This window comes from Ictalurus furcatus, chromosome 9 (assembly GCF_023375685.1).
Source record: "Ictalurus furcatus strain D&B chromosome 9, Billie_1.0, whole genome shotgun sequence".
NCBI lineage: Eukaryota > Metazoa > Chordata > Actinopteri > Siluriformes > Ictaluridae > Ictalurus > Ictalurus furcatus.
Window position 1 is genome coordinate 12,015,539 of NC_071263.1, and position 16,162 is coordinate 12,031,700.

The 16,162-nt window shown below is 41.9% G+C and overlaps 1 protein-coding gene across 9 annotated transcripts in view; it reads right to left on the reverse strand.

The window, feature by feature from the left end:
- Nucleotides 1-16,162, reverse strand: part of kidins220a (kinase D-interacting substrate 220a) — a 68,739-nt gene that overhangs the window by 16,889 nt on the left and 35,688 nt on the right. For 7 of the 9 annotated variants that reach the window (XM_053632732.1, XM_053632731.1, XM_053632730.1 and 4 more), the window contains 2 exons: nucleotides 15,975-16,137; nucleotides 52-230 (listed from right to left, as the gene is read on the reverse strand). In XM_053632732.1, the coding sequence (XP_053488707.1) occupies nucleotides 52-230; nucleotides 15,975-16,137 (342 nt within the window). Of the gene's footprint in view, nucleotides 1-51; nucleotides 231-10,606; nucleotides 10,779-15,539; nucleotides 15,575-15,974; nucleotides 16,138-16,162 lie in introns of those variants that run through there. The other 2 variants (XM_053632733.1, XM_053632734.1) reach the window with 2 other exon arrangements.

The following is a 16,162-nucleotide window of genomic DNA, read 5'->3' on the forward strand; positions in this document are numbered from 1 at the left end:
GCTCTAGAAGGTAGGTGTTTTGTTGCAGCAGGTAGTGTGGTGTCTGTAAACCTGCAATGATCTCTCGAAGTTTGGTGTCCAAGTTGACGGTGCAGGGTAGGAACATCTCCACGTCGTGGACCGTGAGCACGGGGGTTCGGGAGGACAGGAACACTTCAAAGCTGCGGATGTCTCCATCGATTTCCAGCAGGGGTTCCACATCTTTGGTGGTGGGGATGTTTTTGGAAATCCTGCAGCAAAATGAATGGAAGGTTCAGTCAGCGATTTTTGTGGAAGTTAGATCAATATGGAATTAAATTTGTGCCAAAAGTATTGTAATTTTTCAAGAATTGAACAAAAATATACAATGAGGAAAAAGAAAAAGCACTCTGAAACTGAAAACAATGAACTTAGTGGCAAAAATTTTACACGGTTTTCAAATAAACAGCATTCTTTGTTAACAGTTTTCTAAACTTCGTTTTCGCAAATCATGGTTTGCAAATGCGCGTAAGAGTTTTCGTTCATGCTCCGCAGGTTTACGTTCACCATTCTGCCGCAGATCTCACGTGTGGGCGGGCTTAACAGCGGTTTACTCTCATTGGCTAGTGAGATTTGGATCGAACGCTCGAGTGTCTAGCTGAGGAGGATGACGACGTTGATGATGACACCGCCGCTCCGTCCCGCTCCTGAGAGCTCGTCTCGAAAAAAAAAATAGTGGTAGGAGACCACCCAAACCTCAAATATTAATTACCAACTAATATACTAAGTAAGTAAGTAATGTCCATAGGGTTAGGGTTATAACTTTCTCATTGTATATTTTTGTTCAAAGTTCAATACTTTTGGCATAAATTGAATTCCATTGATAAAGCTTTAAAAGTTGATGTTCAAAAACAAACAAAAAAAAAAAAACCCACAGTCCTTCTTCCCAGTGTTATTGGAAATTCTTACACACTGTACACTGTAGGATTTTTCGATTTGGTGTATTTCCAACCAAATGCATGGGTCAGTATTTTATTAAAATCTCAAGAGTGTGACCTCTGCTTCAATTCTCGGCTAAATCCGGCAGAGGATGATGTGAAACTCACGGGACAGCTACAAATACAGTAGTGGCAATCGTGAAAAATGACCCGTATTACCTCAAGCTCACTTTGAAATATTTCTGGTTATATGTGACCCCCGTTTTCTGAGTGAGCCTGAATCATGCTGATTGATGACGTAAGCAAAACGTAGTCATTTTCTTTATCCGCAGGTTGTCGTATAATCTGACACGGAGAGCACGTTATAGAATTCAGTCGTGGTTTTATTGGGATCATCTTGAACAGTGTGACAAGCAGTAATCTAAGTAAAAAGACTGCTGAAATCACACAGCAGGAAACTGTGGCCTTAATGCTACTTTCTCACTCTCACCAGCTTTAAAAAACATCCAGAATGCTTCAGAAGTCAACATGGGCAGATTGATTCAGACTAGCTGATAAAGATTGTGCATCAATCTTCTTTTTTTTTTATTGCTTTAATATGTGGTGCTTTTGGTCTCTACAGAAAGTAGCCTTGAGCTCAAGAAACCATAATGTCAGGCAGTGTGTGATAAATCATTTCCTGGCATGGGAGTTAATATCAGATGTAGCTCAAGATTTGCTACTTATGAATGCAGACATTTTGTGCGCACAATTTTTCTTCTTCTATCTCTGTATCGTTCTGTCTGTCTGTACTGTGAGGGTTATCTCTATTGGTATTTCCCATGTACTAACTGGCTAGTTGGGAAGCACAAGGTTTTTTTTATTTTTTTTTTTGGTAATGGGCCCGGACTTTACCACGTAGCGTTTGAGCTCACCACTTAGCATGCTTTCATGGCAGTGGGTTAAGTAATCCGATTTGAGGCGAGCACAATGGAGCTCAGTGGCCAAGCTGACATGCTGAAGGTGCCACTGGACTCTAAGCACCTGGTGGGAGCTAATGGAGTAAGTGAGTCCCCTAAGAGTCCCATACCCGCTGTGGGAAAATGTTTTTACTACAATTCTCATTGAAAGGTGTATCCTCTGCTATACTCGGTGTAGCTGATGTGCTAGTTGTTTTTTAAACTGTCTCTCCGGGTTCCCACTCCAATTCAAATGTAAAATTCCATGACTTTTCCCTGATCAAAATCTTGAATTTCCATGAGCTACTGTACGAAGAATGGTACAATGTGTTGCCTGGGTACTGAGCAGAAAAAAAACAAACTATTTTAACCCATTAAATCTGTAAGCTCGATTTCCTGGTTAACAGACATTTTCAGTGCAAAACTTAGTTTTCATTGCTTAAAAAGAACACATGCTTATCTCATGACTAGTCTTTACACCTCATAAACAAAATGGTCCTAATAAAACAAAATATATTTCTTTAACGGAAATAAAATCAATTCATTTTCAAGGTACCGTAAGCCATTTTAAGTACATTTTTAACCCATAACACTGTCACATGCAGCAAATGAGCACACTGTAAAAAAGAAAAAAGAAAAGACTGATTATATAAATCAATATCTATCTCTCTCTCTCTCTCACGCACACACACACATTTTAGCTAATACATTTGAAAAATTTACAAACAAAATTCCCTGATATTCCCTGACTTCAACCCCAAAATTATAAAATTCTCTGACTTTCCATGACTGGAATAGACTTTATTAAATTTCCATGACATTCCAGAAATCCCATGACCCGTGGGAACCCTGGTCTCTACTTAGCAATACTGTAGAGATTCAGCTGACACATATACTCTGATCCAGGTTTGTCAAAATCATTTTATCATCATTATCATCATCATCATGATGAATCTACACAAAATAGCCCATAATATTGAGGTGGGGGGGATCTATATAGTATGCAAAATTGTGGCTGCATATGTAGATATATACTCCATTGCAGAGAAGTTCATAAATTAGTTGTTTTTGAACAAAACATGAAAGAACCATGGTTACTGTATCAAAATGTTTAGCTCGGTACTAATTTTATATCAATAGCACATTTTGTCACTAGTTGAGTTTTTTGCCTCTTAGGGAAATAACAGAGAGAAAAAAATTGTCTTTTTTTTTATTTCCCAGATTAGAGCCTATATCTGGCTGGGCCACGCCTGTGGGCCGTATATATTTGACACCTAATTCCTTCTTCTTCTGACCTCCAAGTCAAATACAGATGTCTCTGGAGCACAGTGAACCCTTCGACAGCTGTGTTCTCCAGCAGTGAATGTGTATGACAGTGTGCATGATCCACTGGGTGGGAGAAAGACATTACATACACTGGACAATGACTTGCACTGTGCTACAGCAGGCCTTAGGGTCACTGCCTCATCAGTGGATGCCGTGTGAGCAGACGGCTGACCTTCTACACAATGACATTACGTGGAGGTGGAGATGGGCTCTACATAAAAGGAAGGGCCGAAGGACGGGGTGATCTCTATCAGAGACCCACAAGCACACACTATACACGCATGTATAATTTGTTTGCAAATAAACTTGTACAGCACCACAGTGAAGGGGAGGTGGAAGCTGAAGCACATGGTGCCTGTAAGGGAATGGGATCTGGTGCTTTTCCCACGCACTGGATTAGGCAGAACTAGTGGATTGCTTCTCCTGAAATCCAGCTGGAATTGTTTATTTGGTGTGTGTGTGAGACTGTGTGCGCATATATGTTCACTCACAGACAAACAGGAGCCAGTGACGAGAGCTTCTCAAGAGACTTCCTCTGTCACAAGATTGCCCCACACACACATACACACACACACATACACACACATACACACACATACACACACATACACACACATACACACACATACACACACATACATACACATACATACACACACACACACACACACACACACACACACACACACACACACACACACACGCTGATGTTCCTCTACTAGCACGGCTCCACAGTGACCAATCTTTTTCAAGAAGTTCTTTTTAGGCACATAGTTAAATATACTCAAAATACACACCAGACTTTCCAGCAAGAACATATTCATATAATCCATATTTGGGAAATGCCTATCATCTTATTCACACTCCATTCCATTCCTTTCTAAAAATGCACAGGATCTCTATGGACTTTAACCTGACTGAAAGGCAACAAATGATCTTTTTTTTCTTCTTCTTCTTCTTGTACACAGAATTTTTTTCTGCCTTTTCTTGTACTCGTACAGGTTACGTACATGTGTTCAGGAATACCAAACCGACACTTGATGACACGAGGCTTCACACTGCAAACTAATGAGAGAATAATACAATTTTGCCATATGCTTCCTTAACATAACAGCTCTTTCATATAATATACTGTTTGAACATCAAATGCATACAAGGCTAATCCACAATTGTATGGCTGCTTGTAAGGTTTATGTCCTAATGATGATTGTGTAACGACCAGTTTAAATTATTCACTCCAGATATGTCGCGTTAGATTTAATGGGATTGTGAGGAACACAGTCTAAACAATAATGCACATTCCACTCGTCTATGGAATCCCAGACTTGCCAAATCAGAAGAGGAATTATGGGTAGTCCTGGGAACGGGGATAGAAACACAGTAAATACTAAACATTTTCGATATAGTCCTTTGACAAATTGCTTATCTGATGTCCCTCGTACAAACTGTTAAATGGTTTCACAGTGCCCATATTTTTCACTCTTGGTCATTTTTTTTTCCTGGTCAGAAAGTTCTGCCTTTTTTTTTTTTTTTTTGCCAAAACGTCTATTGGCTCGTCTGGCGTTTTATTTGGGGGGAAAATAAGACTACTTTTTGGCGTATTTTTGGGTGAAAACTTGTACTAACTTACTCCAATGTGTCGCTCATGCGTAATATGCGTGAACGTTTGCAGGTCTGGAGTCAAAAGACACATAACTCAACATTACAACACTACAGTGACTGTTATGCAGAACAGTTTTGGGTGTGTGAAAGCTCCACCAAGTCCCTTCTATTTTATCTGGCATGAAGCAAAAAACACAAATGTCCTGACACCGGCCATATCCAAATACAACACCCAGACCAAAGCATAAACATGCCATCACAACACTCTAGTTCTAACAGCTTGAGCTGACAGCAGCCATACTGGCATAAAGTGGGGAATGATGAGAGAAGGATGTGGGGGGGTGGGGGTACTGTTGGTCAGTCACTGAGGACATATGGGTAGTTACTCATCTTCCCCTTTTACAGATATATGTTGGTCTTCTTTCCTTTTGCACAAGCTTGCTTTTGTAGACTGGATTAAAAAGGCTACACTGAGCAGCATCGTGTCTGACACCTTAGTCACATCACAAAAGCTGCTAGGCGTATTGTTCAAGCGACTCTCATCGTTTACTAATGGTAAAACATGCAGAGCTCTATTTATGTTGGCTCGAACAAGTGGAACCCATCCGCTTCAAAAAGACAGCATTTTTTCAGTCAATGTGGAGGAAAAGTTGGCCCAAACATCAAGTGATTTGTTCCAACATTGCCTGTGATATTTTGTACTTTTTGCTTTGGGAGAGATATGCAAATATCCAAAGGCGCCATCAGTCAACTTTCGTGGGAGCGCTGGGATCAGCAGAGTTGCCTCATGCGAAAGCATTGTAATTTTAAAAAAAATTATTTTTTTTAAATGCAGAGGCAGATAAAAGTGCACAGGCTATCGTACAGCCGTTACATATACAAATACTACTATTGATTGCAGCCATGTGGTGACTCTGAGACTGGTGGCGTGGCTGCCTTGGGAGCTTTCTGGCCTGCGTTTCATTAAATGCTGATCAATCCTGACACTGACTGAGCCTTCCTTTCTTCCTCCTTTTGAAAAACTCCTACACAGCAGCAGCTGACGGGAAGGAGCATAATTCTCCCACTCTTTCCCCCTCCGGCTGACCGATTAACGTGCCACTTGACTTTGCTTCCAGCCACCCTTGTGATGATGGTGCAAGGCGAGTGCCTTTCAGCATTTACACAAGATGCCCAGACATGCAGAAAGGCTAACATGTATTCATGTTTTGAGAGTATTAAGGAGACTCGATGTTACCACTGCAAAAAGAGCAACCATGACTGAATTACATATCATAGATGGCTGGTGGAAGCCAATGGTGGCCTTGTAGAGGCGGGACTCAGAGAGCAGCTGGCAGGCTGGCACGTGGAGCTGTAGGCGTCCGTCAACACTCCCTGGGGTGAGGAGCTGCCAGGCGCTCAATCAAGCAAGCAGAGCAAACACGTTCATGGCCGCACTGCTGATTTGCAATTGCATGTAAAGACACAGCACTCTGTAAAGAACCTCTCAATGGGTTCCAGTTCAGCTGGATACACAAAAATGACCAATACATACAAGTACAAACACATCTGAATTCAAGCGTTCCTTTTACTGCTCCCCTGACTGGAAACTTCCTTTCGTGAATCCAACTTACACTTGGCAAACAGGATTAATTAATCGTGACCAAGACTGGAAGATAATGCACACTGGTCAATAAGACTAAACTGAAGAAAATCAAGGCACCACAATAAACTGGTGATGAAACCAGTTCAGTGAAGCCATGAATCCAAACCTAAAGGTTCCTTCAAAAGCCACTTCACAGGAATTACTAAAACACAAGGCACAAGGGAAACGTTGAACTCAAGTGCTACATAATAATACCATCGCGAAAGACATCCACTGATAGTTGAGCTTTTATGATAACCACAAAATGACATGCAGCATTAAATTAAGCAATCATAATATAATAATAGCTACTTCAGTAACAGTCTGTGAGAAGTCAAACATCAGGAAGATGCCATATCCTAAAACATTGGCTCCTGAAGAAGTTCAGGAAGCGCCGAGCCGATTCCAGGCAAACGCATGTTATTATTCACTTGTTTCCAGAGAGTTGCTGAAGTGGTAAACAAAATTTGCCTTACTGCTGAACAAAACACAGATAGATGTTCAGCATAGAACAGCACAGAGGATAGGTCTGGTTAGAAGGTGGCTGGGATTAATCTGCTTTTTCTCACGGTTTGGTTGATGATTCTGGTATCAAGGAATTTCTCAAGAATCAACTGGTAGGAACTTGTATGGAACTGAACTTGCAACACTCATCACCTAAAAATATTCACTTTTTGTTTCTTCTAGAAACGTATCCACTACTTGCATAAGTGACATATAACTGTCTTCAGCTCCTTGCCAGAAGATCATCACTGACCTTTGACACGCCTGTACACACTCCTGTACTATCTAGCACACATCTAGAGATCTTTCAACATGTCGTTCAAGAAAAATGAATCATACTGACATTCAGCTGACTTTTATATATTATACACATATTATATATATATATATATATATATATATATATATATATATATATATATATATAAAAGGCAAGTAAATGCAGGAACCCATTTATGAAGAAATATGAAAATGAAAACGTGAACGTCAAATGATATCCAGCATGTTCAGCAGCATGATGTTCAGCATCTAGGACAGTTGTCTAGCACTAAAATGCATTAACTGCGAGATGCATTAACTGTTTTATAAGACATTCCAACTGCCTTCAAGACAGAAATGGTCATACACATTTTGGACAAGTCCATTAGCAATTACTGACCCGTATCAGTTCTCTACAAAAATTCTTAAATGAGCAGTTTGCAATCAATTTTTCTTTCTTTCACACCAAGAACTGCCACGAGGACCCTAGCCTAAGAACTTTGTTCTTACAGCTGTTAATGAGAAACGTCACTAGCTGCTAGATCAGCCAAACTATCATTGATCCTAATCCTTCTGGAATTCTTAAGAGCCTTTGACATGGTCAATCACAAGACTCTCTTGTCTATCTATCCTCGTGACCCTGGAAATTAGTGGCCTGCTAATTTCTACCTTTATTGAAGGTACAGACATATCACGTCACATGCAAGGGATTCATTAATCAGCCGTGTGCAAACTCACCAAGTACTTGTGGGAACCCTCTTCTATTTTCCCTCTATAACAACTCCATCCATAGGTATTATCCTCAATATTTCATACCACTGCTACACTGATGACACACAACTCATGTCCTCTCTCAGACACTCATGTTCAGATCTCAGCATGTCAGGAAGATATCTGGATGGCAGCTCGTTATCGGACACTAAGATTGACTTGCTGTATATTCCTGGAGATGCAGCCCCACGTCAAGGTCTTGTCATATCTCTGGAGAACTCTGAACATCTGACAACACACAAAACCTTTGTGTAGTGCTAGACAGCTAGCTATCATTTTCTGCTCATCTTGCTAATCTGACATGGTCATGCAATTGTCTCCTTTACAACATGAAAAGGATCCTACCATTTCTCTCCACAGACACCACTCAGGTGCTCAGTCCCTTGGCATCTCAAGATCGGATTGGACTACTGCAACTCGGTCCTCTGTACTCGCGCCATTACACCCCTGCAACTGATCCAGAATGCAGCTGCATGTCTTCTTTTCAACCTCCCCGAGTTCTCCAACATCACCTCAACGCTGTGTTCTCTCCAATGGCTTCCTGTAGCTGTCTGCAGCAAATTTAAAACATTGATGTTTGCTGTAAAGCCAAACCAGCTCCCACCTACACCTGTCAAACCCACTCTGTATCACGTTCCCTTTGAGATACAAGTACGGCTCAACCCACCATCCCTCAAATCTCACCGTAAATACTCTTCTCTGTCCGGACATCACTCGAACCCCTCTTTAACAGGGCTCTAACTTCTCAGATCATGGCCTATTTGTACTAGCATATGCGTTTCAGTCCAGACACCAAACGGTGCAACACAGAAAGAAGTTATAGATTAATGAATGCAGAATAACAATAAAGTCAGAATCAGGGCTTTGTGAGAAGCACTGAGGCCTGTCTTAAGGTTTATGTGAATCATGGGGTGGTGATGTTGGCTATCTGGTCATAACCAAAGAATTCTGAAAGCTGAGGTATATAAAGGAGATTTTAATTCATCAGCTGTATCTTTGGGAAAGCAACTGACTGGTAAAACCACAGCACTACTTAAGTAAGCCGTGCTATTTCGAGCTTGCATTAAGATAAGTTGATTTAAGCATAATTTTCTCAGAGCCCCAAGGATTTTCACAGCGCTGAACCTTACAGTTATCCCACTGAATTAATCAAATACGCAATGCCACAGAAGATGTGACGATAAGCATTCTCTTGTTTCTACGCTAATGACAAAATTTCTTTCCAGTGCCCTGGAACACTCGTTTTTAATCTTTTAATCCATAAAAAGACTTCAGAGCTTTGGCCAACTACCAACGTAACATTCACTCATTTCCCACTCTCGTCATCATCATGATGTCGCAAAAACCCGAGAGCCTGGGAACTACAAAGCACAAATACCAATTCCTCTGTGACAGCACGGTTCCAAACCAGTGTTAGATCCACTCTCCTCTCCCTCTGTTCACCACACAGCCTCTCACTTTATTTCTAACTTTCACTTTCTCCCACTCCCCAGCTCATCTCAACCATCTGGAGGTCACTCTGCCAACCGAAGACCGTGTGTGTCCTCAATAAGCGAGCTCTCCTTTTCAGACATAGTGCTCGCTTCTATTAGGGAGTAGATGGGGTTTTTCAACAGCCTAATCATTTACAGTGCTATTCATTTACAGGTTCACTCCCACTACCAAATGGCTCAAGAAGGATTCAGCAGCCATACAAGAGGCTCAATCCAGAGGGAGAGGCATACGGAGTAAATCTCTCAGACTTGTTCGAGACAAGCTCACTACGTGAGGGAAATACAGAAACAGCACAAAGACGTTGATGAAGAAAGAATCTCTTAGTCAAGGGCACAAAAGTTCAAAAGTGGTGGAAAAAAAAGGAAGCTGTTCTCTTTTGTTGAGGAGTGATATTTAAAGCCTTATTAGGCAGCACGCATAAAGGGAATTGAACAAAATGTGCTTCAGAAAAATGCTTTTATCTCTGACGGTAATTGCAACCAAAATTACAATAATTGGTCCAATTAAAGTAATCCTGAATGAACAGTATGTCATCTTAATGTTTCTGTACTTGCAAAAGGAGTATTTCTAATTAGCTCTGATTGCCTTGCACAGATTCATTTCAAGTGTCATTAGTTAAAAAGTTTTGGAGAAATCTCCGTTAAAGCTGGCGTTTACGGCGCAGCACTGGAGTAATTGTCTGCTGAATGAACGAGCGACGCTGGGAAGTGCGACAGGAGAGAAGAGCTTTCAGAACAGGAGGAGAGTTTAAACATCCAGAGTTAGATAAAAGCTGAAGGAGAGTGTGAGGGAGCTATGCCAAGAGATGGTTAGTGAGGTGAAGACAAAAGGTGAGGGGGCATGTGCTCTTTCCCGAGCTTTCTTTCACACTCGCTCCTGGGTGCGAAAGGTTGTGTGGGAGCGCGTGTCACCAGCTCTCCTAACGGTTAATTAACAAGGGGCTCTGGCAGTATGGGAGGTGTGTTTGTGAGGGGGGGTGAACGACATATGTTAGCGGCCCATATCAGGTGTGTGTGTGTGTGTGTGTGTGTGTGTGTGTGGCAGGAGGGGAGGGGTTGGTCTGGGCATGGTGCTCAGCCCGCTCGGGTTCCGTAAGGCCGTGCTGGCACGCGCAGGACACCAGATGTCGGAGCAAAGCCGGCTCGGTGGGCCACACCTTTCGACAAGCTAAAATCGGAGCACAGCACCAGAAATAACCTCCCGCTGGACTTGAGTCCGCTCGAAAACTCCACACCAGATCACGGCCACCAGCCGTCGCAAGAACTCTCACTTCCTCTCCACCAGCGCACTCAATATGGGCTTCCGCCTGCTGCCGGACGTACTTTTTATGGTCCAAACGTAATGACATATTTTCCGTTTCTCCTCCTGAGGTGAGGGAGAAAAGAAGCAGGTGAGCAGAGAAAGCAAGCTATAATATAATTAAAGAAACATGGAATATATTAGAGAAACACCGCCCAAGTGTTGATTTGCAACTTTTGACAGCTATAAATAACACACACACCACAAAAAAAAAAAAAAGGGTGCAACATTTTGGGATTTGTTTTGCTTTCAATTTGCCTAAGTGTGCTGGGGCCGCTGGAGCATTGACTTGGCCTCCTACATGCAATTTGTAGTTTTCCCAGTAGAGCAGATGAATCACGCTGGTCAGGGTGTTTTTGTGTGTAGGTGCAGACTCGAACTGTGTCTCCTGAGGACACAGTGATCTTTGTGCTCAGAGCTGCCCCCTCCAACACACACACACACACACACACACACACACACACACACACACAGTTTCTAAGCCAGATTACTTTAGCCAGCCTCTGTGTTAATCATAAAACAGGCTAATGTTATTAACATATTATTCACATTCTGCAGCAGATTAAAACACTGGCGCACTGTGGGAAAGAAAGGAGTTGTTTCCATGCTGAGAGCACTACTCTACTGTATAGACTTATCTATGAGACCTACAGCAATCCATCACAGAGGCATTGTGTCTGTGCTGCACGGTGCACAGCCGACAGCGTCAGATCCGAGTAGCTGAACCTCTTCCTTGTGTGCTCTTTTTAAGGCGTAGTAATTGCAGTAAGGTGTGTGTGTGTGAGAGAGTATGTGTGTGCGCGTCTGTGCGTGTTTGTGGTTGTGTTGTACTACGTACACATATTTCCTACCCTCAGCGTCATGACTTTATATTTGTTCAGAAGTTTGAAAGCACAGCGAGAACAAAGATCAAGACGTAATAGTTTGTAAAAAGCCTAAAGGCTTCATGACTTCTAATCCACTCAGAGAGAACAAGGTCAGTAAAAGGGTATTTTATCACTTCTCTCTTCCAGAAATCAATGTGTGTGTGAGAAAGAAAGAGAGAAGGAGAGAACATAAAAACAAATCTAAACTAGGCAATACGCCCACATGCTCTCACACACAGTATGTCCTCTTCCCAAGCACATGATGCGTCCATCAACCCCCTCTTTCTCACCCACACGCACACACACGAAACAGAGAGAAACCACATTGTGAGTGCGATTCAGAGTGACAGCTGACCTATGAATCGCTGACTCATTCTTTCACTGATACTTCAGTAACGTGCTCTCCGATAGGCTGATACGTCTGGGGCGACATACAGCCCTGGGGCGTACACGGAAAGTTGACCTCGCTGCCACATGGGCAGTGGTGTTTCACAATGCCCCTACAGACAGGCCCGAGAGGGAAGCAGGACTCTGAAACCGACTGTTTGTGGGTCAGTGTCTTTCACGTGAAACTGACCGCAGAATGACAGTTAGACAGAGGAAGAGACAAGAAGAGGGGGAGGGGAAAAAAAAAAGTCCAGATTCTACTTAAATGGCCAAACAGCAAACAGTAGCCAGGGGATTCATGTAGTGACATGACTCATGTCTTTAAAAAGAGAGATGACCATGTGACCAACACGGGAAACAAAGGTGAAAACAGAGCATCAAGAAAACGTTGACAGTTTATTATCAGGAGACAGATCTAGCACAGATAAGAACACATGTCAGCTCTCTTCTTAAAGATCTGCAACTGCTGATGGCTGTGTTTTAAAAGGACCCGTATTACACGTTTTTGTTTTACCTTTTTTTTTTTTTTAACTCCCAATCCATTTATAACCTCTGTGTGCTTTTTTGTGCTAAACACGCTCGTGATTTCATTTCGCGATGACTTTTCAATTAAACAGGTGTTTTCGTTACTGTGCCTTTAAATCTTTATTTAAATGACCTCTGTTTTGATTGGCTGAACTTTTCATGTGAACACACCATATCCACGTCTGTGCCATGTGTAGAAGTGTACAGGAGATAAATAATGGCGTCGGCTCAATATATACAGCCTGATATGTTTGAGCCAGAATCTGATTCTGAAACTAAAAAAAAAAAAAAAAAAAAAAAAAAAAAAGAGACCAAGCCAAGAGTGCAGAGGCCCTTGGAGAAATCAAAGCAGAGAGGGGTGAGACAGTAATGATCTCTCAAAGCTTATGACTTACACTAAAATCGCAGTTTCACAGTGAAGCAACAGTCTTAGATATTTATATACAGTGCAGGTCATAACTGAATTTACACAAATGAAGCAGGTCAAAAGTTTACATACGCTATTATTTTGTCTTCCACTAAATGAAAAAAAGATGATCTTTAAACAAAATAATAACAATTTACACCAATCATCTTTACACCCAACCCCCTGCCCCATTGCTTTCTTGAGCATCAGTGAATGTTTTTGTAATAGTTGTGTAGGAGTCCCTCAGTCGTCCTCAGTGTGAAAAGATGGATCTCTACATCATATAGCTGCTGTTGGAAAGGGGTCAAATATGCAAAAGATGCTGGAAAAGTAAAGAATGTGCAGGACCTGGAGGATTTTTCTGAAGAACAGTGGGCAGTTTAACTGCTCAGGACAAACAAGGGACTCATGAACAACTATCACAAAACATAAAAACAGTCTCTGATCATCCAGGTAACGACACACAGTATTAAGAATCGAGCGTGTGTAAATTCAGTTATTATTGTCTCTTGTGGACTATATGTAAACATCTGTTATGTGAAATAGTTTATTCAGGGCAGAACTTAATAAAAAAACAAAAAGTAAATGAAAAAAAAATATTATTAACATTTTGCAGATTCTGCAAGGTGGATGTAAGCTTATGACCTTGATTGTAGGTAATACAATACAGTGAGAGTAGTTTAATCCTATCAAAGTGAGTTTCCTCTATTTCTAGCATTGTTAGTTTGTTCAAAACTGTTACAATATACACATACACACAAGCAAATATGAGTACTAATGCAATTATGCAAACACTATGGAATTTTCAAAAACATTAGCAAAGCGATTGCTAACTAGCTAGCATTTGACTTGACTACAGTGCAGCCATAGCCGAGATAGATCAATAACAACATTAGCATGATATAGACTTATTCTCATGAGTTGCCCGTCACTGTAACTGACACATCTTTCAACAGTAACTTTCGGGCTAAGCCTGAACTCTTTTGCGACTCGTTACAAAGTTTCCAGCCTGAAACGTGCTACCATTAAGCTCAGACTGAAAAATAAAGCTTCATCTACAGCCAGAAACATCTTCTGCACTGGACTGGACAGAGTTGACAGAATAAGGGTATGTAAATGTGTCCATTCATGGTAGTGACATCACTAGGGATGTCACGAAAACCGATACTTCGGTCCCAAGTTGGTACTAACATTCTTAAAACGCGATGGTACTTGTTTTTCTGCAGTAGCGTAGGTATCGTTGGTAATGAAGGTACAGCTGTTGCAATTCTTCCGTAACTGATGGGGGCAGCAAATACACACAAGTGTTTTAGTCAGTCCACAAGTGGTGAAGATGAAGAATGCCTACAAGCACACGGGAAAAACTACAGAAATGGCGACAACTTTAGCTCCGCCCCGACACGTTGAGAGGAAAGATGGTAAGAGTCGAATATGGAAATACTTCACATTCAAGGCGGATGACAACAAACATATAATTGATGCTGTGAAGCCGGTGTGCACCCGATGCTATCATTCATTTCAAACAAAGTGAGGAAACACTTGGAATTTGGTGAAGCACCTGAAAGACGTTCCTATATTATGTTTGTTTGAGGCAGCTGGCACTGTGGTTGTGAAACCAGCTAACATTATGCGCCATGTAATGTTTGCGATAGCCAGTTATTTGTTAACGACGCAAACACATTGCAGTGTTATGAACTACCTCCGAATGGGCCACCATGCATCGCCATTCAGCCCGTGTCCTGTCAGCTAAATGTAGTCTAATGTCACTAATAATTATTCAAATGTTCCTGCTTTTAATAAATCGTTTTGGTCTGCCACCATATCAGTGAATTTAAACTAATGTTTGCATTCAGAGTATAAGGTGTGTGTGTGTGTGCGCGCGTGTGCGCATGTTTATAGGAGTGCACCTTGCGCGCTTCTATCCTCCACCGTTTTATTAGTCACGGTCAGACAGTGTTTGATAACTAAAATATCCCCCCCTCTCGCTCTCTCTCTCTCTGCCAGTATTAGCCAGAGGAGGATGTCCACCAGAAAAAAAAAATTAATTATTATTTTTTACATTATTTATTAATTTTTTTTAAAACACACATTGGTATCGACTTTGGTGTCGAGTATCGTGTACTTTTGGTGGTATCGGTACTGACTACTAGATTTTTGGTATCGTGACATCCCTAGACATCACAACTCTAAGAAGTTAAAATTTTACAGTTGAAATTAGTACACTGAAATCTTTTATTGAATCTCTTTAAAAGCTCAGGAGATGAGATAGGACTGGGTGCGAGGGAGGAGGAGAGAAGCAGGTGCATTTATGCAATACAGGAATAACATGGTTCAAGAATGGAGAGAATGGGTGGGTGTGTGTGTGTGTGAGAGAGAGAGAGAGAGAGAGTGAGAGAGAGACAGAGAACGAGTCAGTAAGAGGGAGCAGATGCTGACATTGAGGTGCTCTGACACTTCCACAGCCCAGGGAGTCACAGCATGCTAGTGCAGTGTGACAGAAAGCAACCTTTAAAGGCCAAGCCCTGAGCAACAGCAGCAACTGCTTCACACACACACACACACACACACACACACACACACACACAGCTCCTCCTTCTACCCTCTGCATTCACTAGTGCAACAAAGAATAAGGCAAATACTTACCAAGTCTAGTGCATGTCAATGTTCCGTATAGTAATCTACAAGAACATCAAATTTTTCTGCGATTTTCTGTGACATTTGACACACAAAGGGCTGAACAGAAAGGGCAAAACCCATTACTTCATCGAAAGGTCTCTTCCTGACCAGGTCAGAAGTGATACAGAGGATAGAAGATGAACAAAAAAATTCTCTACTGCCACCTTCAGGTCAGAGGAAGAAAACAGTGTCGTGACGGATGTTTACTGGAGCCACTCGAGCTGTTAAACCTTGTGACTGCTGTGAACTTGTGTGTCAAACTGAAATGTAACTTGTCGTAAATGCATGTGTTGATTGGGCTGTTAGCAGCTATTTCGAGCAGACAGGATGCTAGAACACTGCTCCAACGTTAACACGAGCAGTGTGCTGAAGTGTAGGAGGACGGCTGACACGGAATCTGACCTCTCGTAGATGGTCTTGAGCGTGACCTGGTCCGAGACGATGTCATTCTCCTCCAGGAAGAGGATGAGCCAGGACGTCCGGTAAGGCCACTCCTCCGTTAGGTTGATCCATGACGCCAGCCGGTCCCAGTTGAAGATGATCTGATTGGCTCGGAGGAGGCGCCCTGTCACAGCATATATCGTATTTGT